The sequence below is a fragment of the Capra hircus genome, chromosome 19 (assembly GCF_001704415.2).
Source record: "Capra hircus breed San Clemente chromosome 19, ASM170441v1, whole genome shotgun sequence".
Taxonomy (NCBI): domain Eukaryota; kingdom Metazoa; phylum Chordata; class Mammalia; order Artiodactyla; family Bovidae; genus Capra; species Capra hircus.
This window is the reverse complement of record NC_030826.1, coordinates 43,184,533-43,207,902: the sequence shown is the minus strand read 5'-3', so window position 1 is coordinate 43,207,902 and position 23,370 is coordinate 43,184,533. Positions and strand designations below refer to the sequence as shown.

Genomic DNA, 23,370 nt, shown 5'->3' with positions numbered 1-23,370 from the left:
GCTGAGTAGAAGCTGTAAGGACCATCCCAGGTTAGGGGAAATGGAAGCTCAGAGAGATGAAGTGACTTGTCTTGGGGCACACAGCTGGGAAGTGACAAATTCCGGATTTGAACTTTGAACTGTCTAACCCCAAAGTCTGTGCTCCTTCCTCAGCATCAAAGTGCTCCAGACTGGACAGCTGGCCACCTGAGGGCAATGCCTGCTTCTGCCATTTCTTAGTTGTGTGATTCCGAGCAGCTCACATAATCTGTTTGAATGAACCTCTACTTCTTCATGTGTGTAAATGTAGAGTGTAATTCTTTCTTACCCAAAATAGGAGGGTTGTAAGTTTCAGAGGAGAGATGTACGCTCAATGGGCAAGTCCTGGACAAAGCGGAGAGGGGAGTCTGGTTTGTGGCTTTGTCCCCATCTCCTCCACCAGCCTGCAACACCCTGGCTGCCTGTTCTGGAAGATGAGATGCCTGTTTAATTAACAGCATGTGTGCTCCCTCCAGGCCTCAGAGCTGAGACCCAGGGCCCCTCCTCAGGGAACCTTGGGCATCTTTGGAACCAGCCAGCATATACACTGTTCTTACCATCCATTCCCATTTCAGCCCCAATCCCGCTGCACTGGACTATGTAAATAATTCAGTGGGCAAGGAGCTCTGACCCTATATGCTTGGAATGTCATTCTCCAAGAAATTATATTAACCCTCCAGAGAGACAAGCAGGCCATGGTGACTGAATAGACTGACTGGCCAGTTGAAATGGCAATGGATCCTCCTGTGATGGGCACCAGCCTATAAGACCATGAGAAAGTGAACGTCACTCGGTTGTGTCTGTCTCTTTGTGACCCCATGGACTGTAGCCTATCAGGCTCCTCTGTTCATGGAATTCTCCAGGCAAGAAAACTGGAGTGAGTTGCCATTTCCTTCTCCAGGGGATCTTCCCAACCCAGGGATTGAACCCTGGTCTCCTGCATGCATTGCAGGCGGATCCTTTACCCTCTGAGCCACCAGGGAAGCTCTTAGACAATGAGACTGTTTGTCAAAGAGAACTCTTTGGGGACTTCCCTGGTGGTCCAGTGGCTAAGACTCCACGCTCCCAATGCAGGGAGCCCGGGGTTCATTCCTTGGTCAAGGAACTAGATACCATGTGCTGCAATAAAAGTTGAAGATCCCCCATGCCGCAGCTAAGATTTGGTGCAGCCAAGTAAATAAATATTTTTAAAAAGAGAGAGAGAGAGAACTCTTTGGGGAACGAGAAGCTCCTGATTCCAATTTCCATGCACAGACTCCATGGAAAACTTGGCCTCTGGGGGTGGGGAAGACAAAGCAGGTGGGCGAAGGTTACAGGGCCAGAGAGCAGGTGGGGGAAGCCAGGAGAAACTTCAAGGAACCTACCTAAGTGTCTTTCCTTTGCCTTGGAGAAAAATGACTTGAAACCCCAGTAGACAAGAGTGTGGCTAATTGGCATGTAAGTTGGGGGTTAAAGAGCGGAAGGAAGAATCTGATTGTTTTTTTAAGTTACTGAGAAAGTGAGAATGTCACTGTGGGCTGAGAGAAATAATTTTTTTTCTGGAGTGTGTCTCTCTTTCTACTACAGACCGTAGTGGGCCACTGAGCCTTGCAAAAAAAGATTGCTTTTAATCCACCTTCCTTTTTGCAAGCAGCAGTAGAAGGGCCTTTAAATCAAATGCAATCAGCAAACTTGTCTCTTGCACTTATTCCCTGCTTCACTCCCTGGAATTTGGCACTTGATGGTTTCTGGATCTGACTTAAGGCTTTTTTCAAATCCAAGACTTGGGGAATTTTGTTAACAGTGCAATAAAATAACTTCATAGTGTTATAGGAGGCACATTAAAGAAAGTGTGTGTGTGCTGCTCTCTTTCCTTAAAAAAAAATACAGACAATGTTTCTTTAAAAGACTCCATCTGCAAATCCCATTAGATGTGCATATAAGGTTTCTGATGATTAATAGTTGCCTGCTCGGGTTTTGGTTGGAGGGGATCGTGTGTGTGCTGGTTAACCCCTCCCTCTCCTCTCTCACATTTCACTTCAGAAATTTGTCACTCTCTCCCCACCGCAGGATTTAAAAGTGTGTCTCAGCAGCCCTGGACCAGCTCTTTGCAGGCATTTGCTACGGGCTCCAGGACAAGCCCTCGTCAGCCGGTGCGTCTGGGCTGGGACAGTGAAAATGTTTAGTGTCATCGGCGACAAATACACGTATAGGGGACCCCACTAGGCAGGCTGGTGGGTCAGGGGGAACAGGAAGCCAGGAGCCAAATTCAACATAGGTGCGGGCACACATATGTGTGGCCACCCACACGTGTGCGTACTCTGAGGAGCAACTTTCGTTTTGGTTTTTGTTTTGGTTCCTGGGGCAAATTTTCTATTGAACACTTTTGCCCTCCTGTTTATAAAAAAAAAAAAAAATTTTTTTTTGGTTGCATTTTTAACAATTTGAATATAAAAAGTGTAAGAATCCAACCTTTGAAAGGATTGAGGCGGGCAGCAGACGCAGATGGATCCAGCGGCCAGCAGCTGCATGAGGGGTCCCCACCCCCCGGCCCCTGTCTGGGGCTGCCTTCGAAACCCCCACTTGGAAGGCACTGGAGCCTCAGGGCTCCCCCACTACCCGCCAACCCCATTCTCCTTCCACCAGAAACCAGACTTCCCAGCGACAGCGACAACTGCATACCCCGACTTCTCAGCTTCATGCCTGGCAGCCACCCCACACAGCCTGCCCCGGGAGGAGCGAGGCTTTACTGAGCAGCACCCTGCCTTCCCACAGCCCCCCGATTGGCACTTCCCTGTGTCAGAGGCCCGGCGTAGGCTCAACCCAGGCCCCGTGGGGGGCTCCAAGGAGATAGGGGCCAACAGCCCAGGCCTGGTGGACACAACGGGAGGCCCAGGCGAGGACTATGAGGTCCTTGGGAGCACTGCCAATGAGACGGAGAAGAAGTCCACCAGACGGAAAAAGGAGAATTCAGGTAGGTGGCTGAGGAACAGATGACTGTTCCTTTACTGTGTGACTTTGAGGAAGTTGCTTGCCCTCTCTGAGCCTAGGTAGCCTGATGTGAATGGGGGATAATATAATCTAACCTCCCCAAAGGCCGGAGACTTAAACCAGTTACCTTTGGGGGTATTTCTGCTCAGAATTCTAGGATTCTCTAGTGATGGGGGCTATGTCTGTGTCCTCATCTCTCCTGGGTTCCAAGAAGGATGTGCTGGAAAGAGAATGAAACAGGATCCACAAAGATTTGGAGGGCAGGTGGGATGGAGCCTCTGGGTACAGGTTGGCAAAGGCTGGAGGGAGCTTTTCTGAACTGCACTGTGTCTGGGTCACAGTTCTCCCCAGTATGCCCCAGCCAGTTCCAAATGGCCCCGAGAGCCCCAGGGCTTACTCCCCAGGAGAGTTAGCTTACTCCCCAAGGCTCAGAGGGCTAGGACCAAGGCTGGGACCCTGGGCAATCAAAGAGAACCAGGACTCTGTGTCTCTGGAAGTCTAGAGGCAGCAAAGCAGACATAGGGCAGGGATGCGAGAGGCAAACGCTAGGGTTTGGGGCAGACTGCCCGTGAGGAATGCACTGCCCTGCTGGGCTGGGTGCACAGGCCGAGGGGCAGCACAACCTGCTAAGGTCTGGGTGGTCTCCCAAAGGCCGCTCCTCAGAGGAGCCCTTCTGAGGAGTCACTGATCTTGGGGAGAGTCAGAGAGGCAAGCAGCAGAGGGTAAGCCCTGGTGGAGTATCAGAGGCCAGAGGATGGAGCTGACCTGCTTGTTCAGACCCCATTAATGTCCATCTGCTCCTGGTGGTGGGGACTGTTGTTTCCTCATCTCCCCATGGGATCTCCCAGCTTCTCTCACCACCCATTCACCTTTTGTCTCGTTCCCCGTCTCTATCTCGACCAGAACAAGACAGTGCCCTTGCTTCCTGCACCCACTGCCCGACTATGTCCTCCTAACGACTGCCCTCAGGGTACATTTATCTGTCTGAACCTACAGAAGAGTTTTCATGGGGCTAATGAGGAGCAGGCAGCAAATGAGAAGACCAACCAAAGAGAACACTCTCTGCTTTAGTTTACAAAGTGCTTTCAAAGTAGCCCAGATTTCCCGAGCATCTTTTGTTTGCTGAGTTTTGGCAGAGGCCCTGGGGCTGCAGGGATGAATAAATAAGGTGTTCTCACCCCTAAACAGCTCAAACTGAGAGGGAGGGGAGGCCAGCAGAAGCCACTGGCAGTGGATATGCTATGACTGAGGGGTTTCAAGGTGCTGTAAGAAACATGATAGTTCTGAGTCACACAGGTTCAAGTTTGGTCTATCAGGTCTTATCAGTGCCTCGATTCTTTACACCTGGAAAAGAAGAGACTGAAAAGCTTGAGAGGAGTTCTGCTAACATGGAGTTAACAGAGAGTGACCCACTCATCCCAATGTACCCAGAACTTTCCTGGTTTTAGCACTGAAAGTCCAGTGTCCCCAGGACAGTTGGTCACCCTAGAAGAAAGCTCAAACCTCAGACTTCAGACCCCAAATCCCACACCCTTCAGTAGATCTCAAACACAATTCTCATTTTGAAATATCTGGTCTCCATGCTTGAAGAAGTCCCTCAGTGTGCTCACAGTGGATGATAAAAACCACAGTCCCGGGTGGTCCAGTGGTTAAGACCCTGTGTTTCTCCTGCAGGGGGCAAGGGTTCAATACCTGGTCAGGGAACTAAGATTCCAGGTGCCATGCTTCAAGACCAATAAATAAAATAATAATTTCTTTGAGTTAAAAGCAAAGCAAAACATAACATAGCCCTCTTGGATGCTATGAATAGAAGGGCTCTTTAAATTCTCACCCAGTTAAACCCTGAACTGTTCCTAGGCCTGGCTGGAAATTTGCTGAGAATGGGACACTTTCTGCTTCTCCTCTCCAAGGAACTCTCAGCTCCTTGGCTCTGCGCCTAGTCGAAGAGTTCGCCCCTCTACAGCGCCTGCCGCTGTAACTCCTCAATCTCTGCCCACACCCACCTCAGCTGCATCCAGCCACTTTCCAGGGAGCTGTGAGCCAAGGGTACTGGGAAGGCATGGACACAGCCAAGGGCCAGGCTTAGACAAGGTCATTCCATGTTTCAGCTGGACCCTAATGCACCATCTTTCCTTTTGATGAATGGCCCGTGGATGGTGCTTCTCACATGCCAAGCAGCTGGCCACCCCAGGGCACCCTCTTCATAGGGTCAATTTCTGGTCAGGAGAGGCTCCCACCCAGGAGGGGCCCTGAGCTTTCCCTCAAGGTCCTCTCAGAAGCAGCATTGGCAGCAGCAGTCACACAAGGCAGGGCACAGCTAGCTGACTCTCATTCATTCTCTGGGGTTCCAGATACTCTCTGGTCAACATGGAAATCTTTATCCCCCAGTGGCTTGCATCGTCCTTTGGGATTTAATTAAAGAGGCAGGAAAGATCAGCTTTGTAAGAACCTAAAGAAAAGGGAACTCGATGGGCAGGGCTCACAACTAACTCCAGGAGTCTGGAATTCAGATCACAAGAGACAAATCCGCAAAGAATCACCACCCTGGGACTTCCCTGGTGGTCCAGTGGCTAAGGCTCCACACTCTCAATGCAAAGGGACTGGGGTTCGATCTCTGGTCAGGGAACTGGATCCTGCATGTCCCAACTAAGACCTGGCACAGCCAGAATAAATATTGAAAAACAAAACAAAGAACCCCCACCCACCCTATCAATCCTGATCCACTGGCTGGACTGTCTATTTTAAACTTTGATATCCTGTTCATCATGGACTTTTTGTAAGAATTTTGATTTTTTTAAACATTGCGTTAAAATATTCTTTCTCTTCATTACTGTGGTTTTTGGCACCCCTTGCATGTTGTGCTCAATGTGAGTGTCTTGCCCCGGCCCCTGTTAGGCCATCTCTGGAAGGTTAACCAGCACTGATCAGAAGTGTGTTTTCCATTATGCGTCACAATCAGGCAGACAGGTTGCGGGTTGGCACTGCCACTTCCCACTGCTTGACGTTGGGAAAGTCCTTAATTTCTTGGAGCTTCTGTCTCCCCAGCTGTAAAATGGAACTATAACAGTATCATCCTCCCCATAGAGTCCCTGCGAAGGTTAAACGCTGTGATCCGTGAGATGAACCCTGTGCCTGGCACATGGGTTCGATAAATAGTGGTTGTGAATGGTATCAGGCCTGTCTTTACAGAGCTAGTCTCCAAAACATAGAATCTGACAAATAGTCCTTTGTTTTGGGGGAGAGTGGAATTGAACGTTTCAAACATGCTGTCTCAGAAATTCCTGAGCCTGGGGTATAAAATATGGAAACTTCTCAAAATCATTGTTGGTCCTGAAATCCAGTTGCCATCAATTAGGAGCCTAAAGCTCAGAGAGCCACCAGAAAAGCTGGGGGAGGGAGTGAGTCGTGCCTGGTAAATGTGTCCCAAGCTGGTTGGCCTGGCCAGGAAGGGTCCAGTAACAGAAAGTTACTGAAAGCTCGTTTTGAAAGGAACATTCTCTGCTCCCCAGTCTCCTTCAAAGCTCTGCCAGTCCCAGTTGCTTTCCCATCACTTGCCATCACTGGGAGTGGAGCTGATTGGCTCAAGTAAATGGTCAGGAAAGAAGAGCTCCCTGGACCCCACTCTGAAACTTTCTGTTGGTTCACAGCACAAAGCTGATTTAGGAGTTGGCTGTGATGTTAACTTGCCCTAACCACCCCCACTCCGGGGGGCCAGGGAGCGTTAAAGACCCCTGCTGGCAAGGACAGCTGCCACTCCTGTTTGCCCCCCAATCTGTCACGGCTACCATGGTTGTCTTTAATTTATGAGAATGAAGGATTTCACGGTGATTTCCTGACGGGGTTCAAGGGAAGGTCGCGTGTGATCAGCCCGGTGGCAACAGGTGAATCTGATCAGCCGCCTGGGAGGGCCTCTGTGCCTGGGATCCCCGCTGCTGGCCGATGCTCTCACATAGTTGTTCTGTCTTCATCAGACTTGCTTTGTCCTCCACTGCATACTCCTGAAGCTCCGACATGTGTGCCTCCCAGGGTTCCTCCTTCCCTGTTTTCTCCCCTGTAAGATCTGATGTCCACCTGCCCTGCCCCTGCCCAGCTATGCGCACTCTCAATTTCCCCTGAGGTTGAAAAACTCTCCACAAAGTGGCCTCTTTCCCACCTGATTTCCTTCTACAGCCCACCCATTCCACTTCTATCACCATGCAACAAGACACCAAGCCAATTTAGTTGCCTTGAAAAGGCACCCTGCTTTTTCTCCCCACCACCCCGATTTGTTCAGTGCTTCCCCTTGCTTCCCCTTGCCTCAAACACCCTTCTCTTCTCACACCCTTCTGCCTTATTTTAACATCCAGCTTGAAAGCCATCTAGTCCAAGCATCCTTCAGTCCTTCCATCCTTCCTTCATGATTCCACTTGTACATGGCATCATTTCAGTGGAAGTTACAGTTTAGAAGTTTCAAATGACAGTGTCACTAGAACCTGTGGCTGATTTTATAAATACAGTTTGTAACTTCATAAAGGAGCTCTCCTGAGGTTTCTTACCATCAAATATCTAATATTTGAAATCTGTTTTTTCTTTAATATGATCAAAAACACATCATGTAACCTTGACCACCATAACCACTTTTAAGTGTGCGGTTCAGTAGCATTAACTATATGTATATAATTGTGCAACAGATCTCTAGAACTTTTTCATCTTATACAATGAAATTCTACATCCATTGAAAAACAGTTCCTTTTACCCTCTTCCCTGCACCACCCCTCCCCCCAGGCCCTGGCAACCAGCATTCTACTTTCTGTTTCTAAGAATTTGATTACTTTCAGTTCAGTTCAGTTCAGTTCAGTCACTCAGTTGTGTCCGACTTTTTGCAGCCCCATGAATTGCAGCACGCCAGGCCTCCCTGTCCATCACCAACTCCCGGAGTTCACTCAAACTCATGTCCATCGAGTCGGTGATGCCATCCAGCCATCTCATCCTCTGTCATCCCCTCTTCCTCCTGCCCCCAATCCCTCCCAGCATCAGAGTCTTTTCCAATGAGTCAATTCTTTGCATGAAGTGGCCAAAGTACTGGAGTTTCAGCTTTTTACCTCATATATGTGGAATCAAGCAGTATCTGTCTTTTCATGATAGATTTAGTTTACTTAGCCCAATGTCCTAAAGCCTTATCTGTGCTGTAGCATATGACAGAATGTTTTTATTTTGTTTAAGGCTGAATAATATTCTGCTGTGCATATATGCACATTCTCTTTATTCATTCAACTGTAATGGCCACTTGGTTTGTTTCCACCTCTTGATTATTATGAATGATTCTGCAATGGACCTGGATGTGCAAATCTCTTTAAGATCCTGCTGTGAGTTCTTTTGGATATATACTCAGAAGTAGAACTGTTGGATATCATATGGTAACTATTTTAATCTTTTGAGGAACCACTATACTGTTTTCCCTATGGAATGCTTTTGTTGACCATACTTTTGGGGTCATATCCAAGAAATCATTGCCAAATCCATTCTCTCCATGTTTTCTTCTAGGAGTTTTCTAGTTTTAGGTCTTGCATTTTGAGGCCTTTAATGTATTTTTGAGTTAATTTTTATGTGTGGTGTACAGAAAAGATCCAACTTTATCCTTTTGCTTGTGGAGATCCTGGTTTCCCAGCACCGTTTGTTTAAGAGTGTTCCTTCCCCATTGTGTAGCCTTGGCACCTTTGTTGAATATCGTCTGATCGTTTATGTGAAGGCTTACTTCTGGGCTCTCTATTCTGTTCCATTGATGTATGTGTCTCCTCTTATGCCGGCATCACATTGTTTTGATTACTGTCACTTTGTAATGTGTTTTAAAATCAGGAAGCAGGAAGCCTCCAGCTTTGTTTTTCTTTCTCAAGATTGTTTTGGCTATTCAGGGTTCTTTGAGATTTCCTATGAATTTTAGGATGATTTTTTTCTATTTTTGCAAAAAAAAATGCCATTGGGATTTTCATAGGGATTACATTAAGTTTGTAGATCCCTTTGTGTAGTATGGACATTTTAACAATGTTGCCTTTCAAAATCTATGAACACAGGATGTCTTTCTTTTCATTTGTGTCTTTAATTTCTTTTAGCAATGTTTTGTGATTTTCATTGTACAAGTCTTTTGCCTCCTTAGTTAAGTTTATTCCTAAGTATTTTATTCTTTTTGATGGTATTGTGAATGGGATTATTTTCTTAATTTCCCTTTTGAATTGTTTATTATTTGTGTATAGAAACACAATTGAGTTGTGCATGTTGGTTCTCTATCTTGCAACCTGGCTGAGTGTATTACTTCTAAAAGGCTTTTGTGGAATCTTTGGGGTTTTCCACATTTACTATCTACACTATCTACAAAGATTGCACTATCTACAAAGAGAGATGATTTTACTTCTTTCTTTCTGACTTAAATGCCTCTTAACTTCTTTTTCTTGTCTGATTGCTCTGGCTAGGACTTCCAGCATTATATCAAATGGAAATAGTAAGAATGGGCATCCTTGCCTAGTTCCTGATGTTAGAGAAAACTATTTTAGTTTTTCACCACTGAGTATGATATTAGCTACCGGCTTTTCATATATGGCCTTTATTATGTTGAGGTAATTTTGTTCTCTTCCTGGTTTGTTGAGTGTCCAAGAATCCTTTGGTGACCTCTCTCTCCACACACGTGGAGCATGCCCTGTTGACAACTGTATTTTAGCATCAAACCACAGTTGGCTTATACCCAGAGTTATAGATGCATACAGCGGCCTTTTTCCTTAAAACGGAAGTGTCTAGATGGCTGGAATGCTATCTGATTCACCTGTGCAGTATCACTAGCACCTACTGTAACATTTGTACACAGAAGCTGTGTGTCTGGCCAATAGCCTCTGCTGTAATCTGGCGTTCACTCATTCATTTTCTCACTTTCTGAGAGTGCCTCCACTGCCTGGTATGGGGTTTTCACCATGTGTGCTGTGCTTCTGTAAAATGCATCAGGACTTTTATAGTCTCACTCGCGAAAAAGTGTGCAGAGAGCCAGACTTCAATCATAAAACCAGCGGAGGGTCAGGGTGAGTGCTGGGGTCAGAAAGATGTGTAAACATCCACATGTAGGCTGGGCTGACTCACAGGAACCCCCTACAGGGCACTGGGGTTGGGTCCAGCAGGGGGAGCTGCTATGGCTGAGCAGTAAAGGGGACCCACCATGGTCAGGCCCTTAGGGGGGCTCCTGGCTGGGCAGTTAAAGGGCCCAACTGCCACGTGACCAAGTGGCTGTGCTCACCAGTCTAGAGGAAAGCACACCTTTTTCTAATTTGCAGAGAGGTCCCTATGGTCTTGCATCAGCTTTGTGCCCATCATGGCCTTGTTCCCTCTCTCTCCTCAGTGGTAAGCACAGCTGTAGGGAGTTAGGTGGAGGGCATCTTGGCTCGCTTGGGTATAAAAAATACCATAGACTGGGTAGCTTAAACAACAGACATTTATTTTCCCACAGTTCTGGAAACTGGAAGTCAAAGATCAAGATGTTGGCAGTTTGGTTTCTCCTGAGGCTTCTCTCTTTGGCTGGCAAATGGCCTCCTTCTCGTCATGTCTTCACTTGGTCATTCTTCTGGGGGTGGTCACTCTCTGTATCCTCATCTCTTCTTATGAAGACACAAGTCAGATTGGATTAGGGCTCACACTAACAGCCTTCCTGGAGAAGGGAATGGCTACCCACTCCAGTATTCTGGCCTGGAGAACCTCATGGACTGTATAGAACATGGGGTCGCAAAGAGTCGGACACGACTGAGCTAAAGTATTTAAAGTACTTTCGTACTCTGTACTTAAAGTACAGAAAGTACTTCTGTGAAAGTACTGAACAGCCTCATTTTAACTTCATCACCTCTTGAAAGACCCTATCTCAAAACGACTCCTCATTCGGAGGTACTAAGGGTTAGAATGTCAACATATTAATTGATAGAGGGGACACGATTCGGCCCATAAACAGAGGAAACGGGGACAAGATTCTAGCAGTGGCACAAATGCTCCAGTTATAAATCCCTTTCAGAGCTTCCCTAGCCCGGAGTGCAGGGTCTGTTGGCCACTAGAGCTTTTCCATTCCTATAGGATGTTGCTTCTGGCCACAAGGAGATCCTGTATTCTTTTTTAAGTTTTTTTTTTTTTTTCTGATGTGGACCGTTATTTAAAGTCTTTATTTAATTTGTTACAATATTGCTTCTGTTTTATGTTTTGGTCTTTTGATCACAAGGCATGTGGGACCCTAGTGCCCCGACCAGGGATCAAACCTCCATCTCTTGCATTGGGAGGTGAAGTGTTGACTACTAGACCGCCACGGAAGTCCCCATCCTGGCACTCTTATCTTTTCCCCACAAACAGAGAAGAAAAAGTGGAGACTATTTAGGAATGAATCCCTAGAGAAGCAGGGTGTTTGACAGACAAAGAAGGAAAGGACGTGATAACAAAATAAATGGACCTCAGTAAGCGTCACCTGGGTCACGAGCATGACTGCTGGGTATCACACCCAGTGACTGCAAATCCATACCCACCTCTGAGGGGCAAGACTCAAGGCCCCTGGAGACCCCTAGAGCCAGCTTCCTCAGTGCCCACTCTGCCCATTGAATCAGGCTGCCCTGGCCTCTCCCAGCTCCCACCCCTATTCTAGCCTTTTCTATTTCATGTTTTCCCATCTTCCTTGAATTCAATGATGAAGGAACCGTGTGAGCAGTGGGGCCTGGGTCCTAAAGCCTACACTTCCTTTGGTGACAGCTGAGGGTGACATCTGGAACTTATAAACACAAAGCTCAACGGTGCCTGCGCCTTCCCCAACCATCTCAGAAGCTCACTGCAGCTCCTACCTCTCATTTCCACTGCCCCTCCCCACTCCAATTCTCTGCTGCAAACCTCCATGGTCCCCACACCCCGACTCCTCGCTCAGTCCATTCCACTTTCCCTCATCAGAGCCCACCATCACTGACTGCCCCACCACCAACACCTGGGACTCTCTGCAAACATGACTCTAGCCCTAGGCATTCCCATCCCAGAGAACATAACCTAAATTCCCCAGGCCCACTGCTGGGCTCCTCAAAGAAGCTGAGAGCCCTACCATGTCTCCTCAGGCCCCCATGGGAGAGGAAAAGGGTCTAGACACTGAGGTGGGGCGGGGCCCAGAGAGAGAGGCTGGCCAGTCCTAGGAAGACAGAGAGGTCTGGATGCAAACGCATCTGGGGAATGGTTCCATCCAGGTCTTGTCTATTTTGAGGGCTTTGACTCCTCTCTCTGAAGCTGAAAGTATCAAAATTAATGAGCAGGGGATTTCCCCAGTGGTCCAGTGGTTAAGACTCCATGCTTCCAATGCAGGGGGCATGGGTTCAATCCCTGGTCAGGGAACTAAGATCCCACATGCTGCACAGTGTGGTCAAATTAAAACACACACACACACACACACACACACACACACACACACACACAGAGCTAATGAGCACATTAAAGGTCTGGTCTGTAGCCCAGGAAACTACAGGCACCATTTTCAGAGGATATGCCAAGGTCTCACCTACGGAGAAGGCAATGGCACCCCACTCCAGTACTCTTGCCTGGAAAATCCTATGGACGGAGGAGCCTGGTAGGTTGCAATCCATGGAGTCGCTAAGAATCCAATACGACTAAGCGACTTCACTTTCACTTTCCACTTTCCACTTTCATGCACCGGAGAAGGAAATGGCAACCCACTCCAGTGTTCTTGCCTGGAGAATCCCAGGGACGGGGGAGCCTGGTGGGCTGCCGTCTATGGGGTCGCACAGAGTCGGACACGACTGAAGTGACTTAGCAGCAGCAGCAGCACCTGGGGAAGTCCCTGGGAGGCCAACCTGGACACAGATTCAGATTGCCATCCTTGGAGTAACCACATCTCCATACTCACTGTCCCGCAGCCCAGGGTGACCTAGCCTGGATGGGTCCTGGGGGACTTTGGGCAAGCCATTTAACCTCTGGATCTCAATTTCCTCATTTGTTCTATGGTCTAATGTGTACCTTACCTACCTCACAGAAAAATTAAGAGGATCTAATAGGAAGCAACCTAATAGCAAGGAAATAGCTTCCTCTCAAGGAAACCTGGGTTCTCAGCCCACTTCTGCCACTATCTTGCTGTATGTCTTTAGGCAAGTTTCTTACCTTAACCTGTAAGGTAAAAAGGCCACATCAGATCATCTCTAAGTCCCCTTCTAGGTCTGCTATTCTATGATTCTGTAGTACAGAGGAAAGCCCAACAGAAGTTTATCTCTGGGGGAAAGAAACCCATTGTCAATCGTCAATTGCAATGTGCTATTTGAACATGGGGCCTGTGACCATCTCTCTGGTCTTGGATAGAAATTTATGTTAAATGGCCGTAAGAGTTGGGGAATAGGAATACAGGACTCCAAAAAAGGCACATTCCCCAAGGTCTGTCTGAGCCTCCCTCTAGTCCAGATAAAGCTGTCTGCTGACTATAAGAAGGCCTGCCAAACGTGACAGCTATTTATGAAATAATTTACCTTGGATGGTGTGAAAGCTCGTGGTGGAAACCGCAATATCACACACACACATCCTGTTTGCATTTCTCTGGGCACTCTGGACCATTCCATCATGGCCCTGCTCCCTTTGAGGGTGTGCAGAGGATGGGGTGGGGTCACATGGCTCCTCCATAGACACAGAGGCAGCCTGCTAAACGCCAGCCTCCTCCCTCTGCTGTCATGGAAGAGGCACCCTTTGGCCCTGAGGAAGAATCAGGACCAGGAGAATTGATGTGGATCCTCATGCAGATCAGTTCTAGTTACTGTGCCTGGAAGCAATAGTGATACAGATTCAAGCACAGATACGCAAAAGTACTGGGAGAAGGGGAAACAGTTACAAGGCCAGACTTGAAAAGGCATCCTTTTCGCACAGTTCTTGAGACGTGGTGCCCCGAGAAGCATTGTGTTTACCTCTGCCTGCGCTCCCTCTCCAGCATCATCCCCAGGAGAACTTCTTCTGGTGGTTCTTTCAAAGGAGTCTCAGCTGAATGCCACGCACTGTGCTGGGTTAACACACGTTTCCCATCTCATTTTACCTTCGAAGCAGCCTTTTGATCACAGCGGTTGCGATAGCTACCTTGATATACTTCTAGTCCTTTTGTCATTTCTAACATTTCTAAAGGGTTCTTAATGCCTGTGGGAAGCTGATGAGGGACAAAGGTCCTCCCGGTGCCACCCTGTTTAGCCAAATGTTGCCTTGAGGTTCACATACGGGTTCAGACACTGGGTTCCCAGCTTATCCTGAGGTCCCAGTGCCCAAATCAGGATAATAAGAGATGAGAGAGGAGAGTGGATAGGGAGGGGTTACCCTGGTTGTTGCCCCACCACAACCAGTCCAAGACCAGCTACAAAGGGCTCGTTTCCCAATCTCCCCTCTTCTCTCTAGGGAAGATGATGTGCAGGACTCTGTATGTGTGTAGGATGGGTATAACTGTGGGGAGAGGTGTCCATAGGGCACCTATGCACACCTAAGCAGGCCTGGGAGAAGGGGAGGGTGGGGTGTGAGCATCAACCCAGGACAAAGCTTCTGGGAGCCCTGGAGGTGGAGATGCACAGAGCTGCCCCCAGCCAGACACCAGGGCTACTGATGGCCACAGCTCTGATCAGCTAGATCTGGATTCAAATCTCAGTTCCGCTGACCCAAAGCTGCCTGGCCAAGTTCCCAGGCCTCTCTGAGGTTGCTTCTGCCTCTGTATACTGAGAAGGATTTAGCAAACATTTAGCAAGTACCTCCTATGTGCCGGGTTCAGTAGCAAGTGAGAAAAGCAGTTACATCCCTGGGGACAGAGAGCTATGAATCAAATTATCACACAAATCCACATGACAAAGATAAAGGGATAATAATACTGCCTACTCCTTCCGGTGTTATGTGGGGACGATTAAAGCCGTGACTGCATCTTAGCACAGGGAAGACTTTAAGAAGTGACAGCTTCTATTACCCCAAGCCCTCAGATGGCATCTCAAGGAACTGAAGAATCAGCGCTTTGAAGTTTTAAAAGCATCTTCCACCTACAGCAGCTTGTCCAGGCTTCCCAATAACGCTGGGAGGTAGATTTCTGGATGAGGAGCCTGAAGCCCAGGGAGGTTAAGCGACTTCCTGAGAGGCTCCAGCAAGAAGATCGAGGATGCAAACCTCGGCGCAAGTCCTCTGGGTTTGACACACCCGCTGCTGTGAAAGGAAAGGACTGGGAAACACTGAGCCCCCGGGCAGGAGCGGATGGGAACCGCGCCAGGTTTCGCGGCCTCGCTCCTCCTCCGCGGCGTGACCGTGACCGCCCCTCCCTCCCTGGGCCACGACGGCCAAGGCTAAGGACTCCTGGGGGACCCCGGCCGGGCGGGGCGTCCTTCCCCTCCAGCCCCCGCTCTGCTTCCGGAGAGGTCTGGGCAGGCAGCCGGGCCGGAGAACTCGCCCCCTTCCTTCCCGGCCCCCGGGCGCGGGTGGGCGCCCCACCCGGACCCGGCGCGGACAGCCGGGCATCGGGGCTGCAGGGAGCCCAGGAATCGGGGCTGTGGGGATCCCCGGGGGCGGCCCTCCTCCGCCTTCTCCGCTTCCCCCGGACGCCCGGCTGGGGCGGGAGGCGCCCCCATCTCTGTCCCGCGCGCCTCCCCACTTCTGAGCCGCCTCTCCCCGCCCTTCTCCCGGGCTCCCGGCGGGGGACTAGCCGACTGAAATACAAGGGACTGCGTGGAAAGAGCTAGAAAGAACCGGCAGGCTGAAGTTCCCAACGGAACGTGGAGTGGACGAGGGGGCTCTGTATCCCGACCCCGCTTGGCAATCTGGCGGTTTGGCCAGCTTCCCAGTCTGTAAAACAAGGACAGTGAGTTGAAAGACTTCTTATTTTTAGAGCCCTGCGTAAAACGTGCTTCCTGAAGCCCTTTCCCGGCCACGTGGCACGCGTTGGTAGTTCATTGTGTGGGTGTGTCCGTCTCCTTCCTTTACGCCTCTCCACCCACCACCGTCTCTTACCCTGCTCCGGGAGGTCACGATACAGTCCCTTCTATGTATACAGTACTTAACAGTCTGTAAAGCCCTCCTACATGTATTTCATTAGAACAGTATGTTAGTCAAACTGCCCGAGTGTATTCCAGCCCCTCCACTCACTGGCCAAGAGAACAATTTACTTCATTTCTCTGTGCTTAGTTTTCTGTTCTGTAAAATGGGTTTCGTCCTAGAACTCACCTGGCTGAATTACTGTGAAGATTAAGTGGCTGATACACCTAAAGTGCTTGGTCCCTGCACCCCTGTCAGCAGCTGCGATTGAGCCCCTGCTATGTCTAACTCAGAGCCTCCTTCATAAATGAACTTTCCAGACTGGGAACCTCCTGGTGTCAAAGGTAAAGGCTAGGGTAGCCAGGTCTTGGAAGCCAGGAAGAAACTTAAAGCAGCGCTTCTCAATTTACACGTGCACACAACTCCTAAGGTAGTAATAGTGTTAGTCGATCAGTCGTGTCCCAGATTCTTTGCAACCTCATGAACTGTAGCCTGCCAGGCTCTTCTGTCCATGGCATTCTCCAGGCAAGAATACTGGAGTGGGTTGCCATGACCTTCTCCAGGGGATCTTCCCCATCCAGGGATCGAACCTGGGTCTCCAGCATTGCAGGCTGCTGCTGCTGCTACTGCTAAGTCGCTTCAGTTGTGTCCGACTCTGCGACCCCATAGACGGCAGTCCACCAGGCTCCCCCGTCCCTGGGATTCTCCAGGCAAGAACACTGGAGTGGGTTGCCATTTCCTTCTCCAATGCATGAAAGTGAAAAGTGAAAATGAAGTCGCTCAGTCGTGTCCAACTCCCAGCGACCCCATAGACTGCAGCCCACCAGGCTCCTCCATCCATGGGATTTTCCAGGCAAGAGTATTGGAATGGGGCAGTCTTTACCATCTGAGCCACAAGGGAAGCCCTAACTCCTAAGGGGATCGTGCTAAAATGCAGATTCTGATTCAGGATATCCGAGGATGGGGGGTGGGCAGCAGGAGATCATGCAAGTCTGGTCAGTGCCCAGGCTCTGCTGCTACTGCCACCAGATCATCCTTTAAGAAGCCAGGTCTTAGAGCAGTGGTTTGTAACCCTGACTGCGTGTCTGAATCATCAGAAGCCTTGTTAAAACAGATCACTGGGTCCCACTGCCAGCGTTTTTCATTCAGCAGGTGTGTGTGTGGTGATGCCCAAGGATTTGCATTCATAATGAGTTCCTAGATGGGGCTGATCTCCCCGAGGACAGAGAACCTCAGTTTTAAAGCATCTTGCCCCACAAGCTCACAGCCACTACCAGTGTCAAGTTGAGGGTGGCTCAGGTGGTAGAGGTCATTCAGCAGCCAAGGGCAGCTTCTTGTGCTCTGGATATTAAAAATAGTTGTTTGAGGGGCAGGGCACTTGAGGTTGGGATCCTGAATTCTTTCCATTTCTCTTAGGGTTAAGACATTCGAAGGAATGATAAAGGGACACGGTGGGATCTTTCTCAGCATCCTTTAGAAATAAGAGTGACAGGGAAAGGCTGCGCCTCTGCTTGAAAACAAAAGAAAGGAAACCAAGGTCCCTGTGGTTCATGTCTTCCTGTTTGGGGTCCTCTCTCCCCAGACAACCAGGAGAATCGAGCGAAGCCAGAGGGCGCCAGCAAGGCCCGGAAGGAGCGGACAGCCTTCACCAAGGAGCAGCTGCGGGAGCTCGAGGCTGAGTTTGCTCATCACAACTACCTGACCCGGCTCCGCAGATATGAGATCGCGGTAAACCTGGACCTCTCCGAGCGGCAGGTGCAACATGGAGGAGCCCCTCCTCTTCCGGCCATCCCTCCTTTTCTGTGCTCTCTCATCCCCCGCTTCCCTGTCCCCTTCTCCTGGAATCTTCTCCTTCCTCCTCTCCCTCCGCCCAATCCAGACATTCTGGTTGTACCTGACAATCACCTGCGGAGATTCTAACAAGGCCGATGTATGGAGCTCACCCCTAAAGATTGTTTTCACTGGTCTGGGGTGGAGTCCAGGCATCAGAATTCTTCAAAGGTCCCCCAGGTTGGGACTTCCCTTGTGGTCCAGTGGTTAAGACTTCTGCTCCCAATGCAGGTGACGGGGTTCAATTTCTGGTCAGGGAACTGGAGCTCATATGAGGCAACTAAGACTGGTGCAGCCAAATAAATAAATATTTAAAAAAGTAAAAAGTCCCCCAGGTGATTCTCACGTGCAGCCAGGGTTGAAACCTCTGCTCTGCTTATCCCCAAACGTGAGTGTGCAGTGGAATCACCCAGGCCCTTGTTTAAAATACAGATTCCAGGGTTCCACAGTGTGATAGTGCAATAATAGAGGGAATCTGCATTTCTAGTAGGTTCTCCAGGTGATTCAGACATGCAGCTGGTTCCTGAGCACATTCTGAGAAAAACTTCCTCGCCCTTTGTTTTGGCCTTTTCTTCAGAGCATTCCACCCATGCTCTTGCTCTGATGTGGAGTAAAATTTAATAATAACTGATAGCAGCTTTCAGTTGAGAAAGTGATCTGTTGGAGTGCTGGATTTAGAATCAGAGGACTTAGATTCAAATCTTGCTTGTACCACTTCATAGCTCTGGGACCTCGATCACATCTTCTCCTAACTTCTCCGGTCTCCAGCTGGGTCATAATCCCGCCCTAAAGGTTTACATGCAGGTAAATGCTGAAGCTCAGATAAGAAAATGCCCACACCAGAGCTACCTAAGCTGAAAAATGCTTTCCAAATGTTCCTAAGGGAGAGGCTGGTGATTCTGTGTTCCCAGATCCTTGGGTAATAGAAGCTTAAGGGAGGGGTGTCCACATAAGAGGGGCGGGGCTTGTGAAGGGGGTGGGGCCAATGCAAAGTGACATTTAGTACCAGTTCTTCTGTCTGTGAGGTTTTCTTTATCTGGAGACATAAGACAGGTCTTTGAGCAGATTGATGAGTCTTACCTTTGGTCTCAATACCTGGAGCCTTTGGAGGCATGGGGAGGGGCAAGCAGAGTTTCGAGCTGGGCTCCCTGGAGCTGCACCCCAGGTACCTTGAGCATCAGTATTGGTGAGGTGGTCACGCCTGCCCTGAAGTGACCAGGCTCCTCTGCTTCCTTCATCAGGTCAAAGTGTGGTTCCAGAACCGAAGGATGAAGTGGAAGCGCGTGAAGGGGGGTCACCCCATTTCCCCCCATGGGCAGGACCTCGAGGATGGGGACTCTGCCGCCTCTCCAAGTTCAGAGTGAGATTCTCCAGGGAGAAAAAAAAAGACTGAGGACTGAGCCCCCTACCAATGACCCCCACCCCAATCCCACCTTAACCTCCTCCCACTCTCCCAGGGCAGCCTCTCCACACTTCACAGTGATTCCTGGATAGAAAGCTGCCCAGGGTTCCTGGGAGCCTTGAAGTTTCTAGAAAGTTCTGTCCAGCATTACTCTGTCTTTAGCAGCCCCTTCCCCAGGGCCTTCGCTTCCCACAGTTCTCATGGAGTCAATCATATAGCGCCCAGATCCGACCCAAGTGAATTTGGAGAATAGCTCCAGGGACACTGTTTCTTCGGGTCTAAGCTGCCACCCACGCCTCCTTCTCACAACCTTCCTCCCACACCGGCCAGACCTCCTCCAGTTCTGGACACCTGGCCTGATGGGAGAGGAGCCTTGAGACCAGCTGTGAGTCACTAAGGCAGATGCCCCCAAAGAAAGGCAAGGAGACACACACACACACCCTAGACCAACCACCTCTCCTTCTGGGTTTTGTTCTGAGGCTTTGGGGGACCTCAGTTGTCCCAAACCCCAGGAAAAATCAATGTGAGGAAGTCTGAAGACAGAAACTTAGCTGCTACAAATCATAAGCCATCCATGAATCCAAATTGGCTGGCTCCTTGGGCAAGTTCATGAGCGCTGGCTGGAAGCAGACAGTCAGGAGGACAGATTGGTACAGGTCTCTGTGGTCCCCACACAGGCTTTTCATGCTGGCTTGACTAGGTGGGTGAGAAGGGACCCAGGACAGCACCTGCTTCTTCAAAATCAATTCAGGGACATACCTGGGATTGTTGAGCTGGACTCCAAGTCTCTGGAACAGCTATTCCTTTTAAATCAGTAATTTCTGGATGGAAAAACTATCCAGATGCTCACATTATTGAAGTGAGGGCTGGAGAGGGTCCCTGTGTTCCGAGGATGGAGCAGCCATACTAGGGCTGCTTACTGGGTGAGGGCCTAGAAATGTGGGACCCTGGCGTGGTTTCTTTCTCCAGCTGCAGGGTCTTGTGCTTTCAAAGAACTCTGGCTGCAAAAGGTCCAAGAAAATGTCCTACTTTCTCCATGGGATGCATCTGAGCCCCTCTGAAGTGTGCATTCCACAAATGCTGTTATGATGGGAGGAGCTGCCACATTTATGTGTGGACTGCCCAACCCCCACCCCAGGACTGTTGGCCCAGCAACCTGGGGCTACTGACACCTTGAGAGAGGCCCCTGCCTGCCCCAGTGCTCTGTCCCCCAACACCAGCTGGTGTTGCAGATGGAGGTCAGCAAGAGTTTGAGTTCTTGTACGTAGATGTAATCATTCATGTGTAAAAAAAATACAAAAACAAAAAGCCCACCTCCCTATCTTGAAAGGACAGACTCTGTGGAAAATGATTGCCAAGTGAGATGGCTGGTTAGAGCATGTGTAATTTTTTCTAAAGTATACTTCATCTATTTTCTTTAGATTACATCAAGTTAACTGTGTAAGATCAATTCACTTAGTAAGAAAATTCTTCAAGAAATAAAATCAATAAAAAGAAAAAAAAAAAAAAGAGCAGAGTTTCCAGGTCTTTTTTCCTGGAAGAGCTAGGAACCACATGTCTGTATGTGGTCTTCTGATACTCATGTGAGCATCAGCCAGACAAGATCTAGAAACAGCAAGAAAACAGACATCCTCTAAACCAAGGTATCCCTTGGTTCTTCAAAACGCAGGGGTGCAAATATAATGGATTTTTTTTTTTTTAAGTCTCGTCTTCCTTGACTGTATTGTCTTCATTTCCCATTGGAGAATTTTAGCTTTCAGTTTCCCTAACCTGTGGCTTATCAAATAGACAAAGTTCTGTAAACAAAAGGTGAACTCTTTTGTTAATAAAGGAAACTTGACCATAAAACTAACCATCCCTAATTTTTAAATTCAACGTTTGGAGGTTTTTGTTTTTCAGGGTGCAGCAGTATACACCAACAGAAATAAAAATGACACGAGAAAAAGTGTCCCCAGTTCTGTGTCTTTTTAATTACAAGGGATTTGTCTCAGCAAGATGTCAGCAATGGACAAAATAGGCCTGGCTGGACAGAGAGGAGGGAGGGAGCTCAGAGGAGAGTCCTGGCCAGGATTTGGCTCTGAGGCCATTTGGCCCCAGTGTGGGTGGTAACCAGAAATGACATCATCAGGGGCTGGCAGAAGAAAGCAGACCCACCAAAATCAAGGTGCCAAAGGGAAGGTTCAGGTTCAAAGCCAAGCAAAGCAGACACCCCAAGCATTCCAACACCCGCTGCTAACTCAATTCCTGTGGCTTCAGAGGACATCAGCCTCTCTGTTGGTTTTCTTGTCTGTCTAGAATGTTCCTTCTCTGTTTCCCATGCAGACTTAATCTCCCTTTCTCAATGCTTTTGCCAGCATTCCTAGTTACAAGATTTTTATCTTTCTGTCCATTGCCCTTTTCTCCCTCTTCTTACCTTCCCCAGATGATCCCATTTACCTACATTTGTTTAAATTGTGATAAAATGCCCCCATCCTAAATTTTAAACCATTTTCAGGTGTACAGTTCTGTGGCATGAAGTACTTTCACACTGTTGTGCAGCCATTGCCACTATCTCCAGAGCTTTTTCATCTTCCCAAACTGAACTGCATCCCATTAAACGGTAACCCTAACTTCCCTCTTCCTTCCATCCGCCTACATTTATACAGCATTTACTCTCTGTCAGACACTGTTCTTTCTATCTCCTTCTCTCCTTTTTTAAATATTTGTTTATTTATTTGGCTGTGCTGGATCTCAGCTGTGGCATGTGGGGTCTAGTTCCTCAATCCGGGATTGGACCCAGGCCCCCTGCATTGGGAGCTCAGAGTCTTAGCCACTGGACCATAAGGGAAGTCACTTGGGCACTGTTCTAAGTGCTTTACACGGACAAATTAAATTATTAATTAATAATTCTCTTAATAATCCTGAGAGGTAGTACTTCTGTTCCTGTCTTACAGATAAGATAAGCGAAACAGAGAAGTTGAGTAAGTCCCCCAGGGTTTACAGCCCATTAGTGGTCATCACAGATCATATGTGTGCTGGGCTTACTCACTCAGTCGTGTCTGACTTGTTACAACCCTGTGGACTGTAGCCCACCAGGTTCCTGTCCATGGGGATTCTCCAGGCAAGAATACTGGAGTGGGTTACCATGCTCTCCTCCAATAGATCTTCCCAAGCCAGAGATCGAACCCAGGTCTCCCACACTGCAGGTGGATTCTTTACCCTCTGAGCCACCGGGGAAGCTCATTATCATATGAAAGTGAATGTGGCTCAGTCGTGTTCAACTCGGCAACCCCCTGGACTATTCCTTGGAATTCTCCAGGCCAGAATATTGGAGTGGGTAGCCGTTACCCTCTCCAGGGGATCTTCCCAACCCAGGGATCGAACCCAGGTCTCCCACATTGGAGGCAGACTCTTTACCAACTGAGCGACCAGGGAAGCCCCCATAATCATATGGCTGGGTCCCAATTTTTTTCCTCCCCTGTAGATGAATATGTCTCCCTGACCATTGCCATGAGCTGTACTCTTGTGGCAGCAGGGTATGGCCCCTCCCCATTGACTTCAGTCTTGTGCATGTCACCTGCTCCAGCTAATAGAATGTTCCCTGCTGGGTGCCCTGTTGATGCAGAAATTTGAGAGTCATCCTGTGGCTCTGACATTGCTATTTTCCTTCTGCTCGAGGCTGAGATGGAGGTTCCACCGTTACCTTGGGTTCCAGAATGAGAAAGACATAGAGCAAAACCAAAGCCAGCCCATAACCTTCATCTCTTGTCAGTGAGGTTATGAATATTGGCTGTTGTAAGCCGCTGGGATTTGAGGGTCATTTGTCACTGGGGCACCACCACATGGAGACCAACCACTCCACTGATGACACTGAGATTTGCATCCTGGCATTCTGGCACCAAATCACCATTCTCCACCCCTGCTCTGGGAGCTTCATGTTTCATATTCTGCTGTCAACTGCCCTTTGCCACATACAGGTACCTCAGACTCAAAATACCCAAAGGAGAACCCTCCATTCTCTGGATTAGGCTGGCTTCTCTGCCTACATTCTGAATCATGTATTTTAGTTGGCAACACCACAACCTACCCATTCACTCATGCTACATACCTGTGACACCTCCTTGAAAACAACGTCTTTCCTCTGCAGAACCAATCAATGACCCGAT

At 48.8% G+C, this 23,370-nt stretch overlaps 1 protein-coding gene across 2 annotated transcripts; it reads left to right on the top strand.

Moving 5' to 3' along the window:
* On the top strand, nucleotides 2,065-21,176 carry MEOX1 (mesenchyme homeobox 1). 2 transcript variants are annotated; one of them, XM_005693901.3, is made up of 3 exons: nucleotides 2,065-2,971; nucleotides 17,576-17,748; nucleotides 19,065-21,176. In XM_005693901.3, exons 1-3 carry the CDS (start codon nucleotides 2,503-2,505, stop codon nucleotides 19,185-19,187), a joined length of 765 nt encoding a protein of 254 aa, XP_005693958.1. In that variant the 5' UTR covers nucleotides 2,065-2,502; the 3' UTR covers nucleotides 19,188-21,176. The 2 variants fall into 2 exon arrangements, with proteins under 2 accessions (XP_005693958.1, XP_005693959.2); XM_005693902.3 differs by lacking the exon at nucleotides 17,576-17,748 and having other exon boundaries at nucleotides 19,065-20,759.

Bases quoted from the DNA above. Each gene is read 5' to 3' on its own strand.
- MEOX1 (XM_005693901.3), top strand. From the start codon at position 2,503: ATGGATCCAGCGGCCAGCAGCTGCATGAGGGGTCCCCACCCCCCGGCC. The intron at 2,972-17,575 runs GTAGGTGGCTGA...CTCTCTCCCCAG, and splicing joins ACGGAAAAAGGAGAATTCAG to ACAACCAGGAGAATCGAGCG. The intron at 17,749-19,064 runs GTGCAACATGGA...TTCCTTCATCAG, and splicing joins TGGACCTCTCCGAGCGGCAG to GTCAAAGTGTGGTTCCAGAA.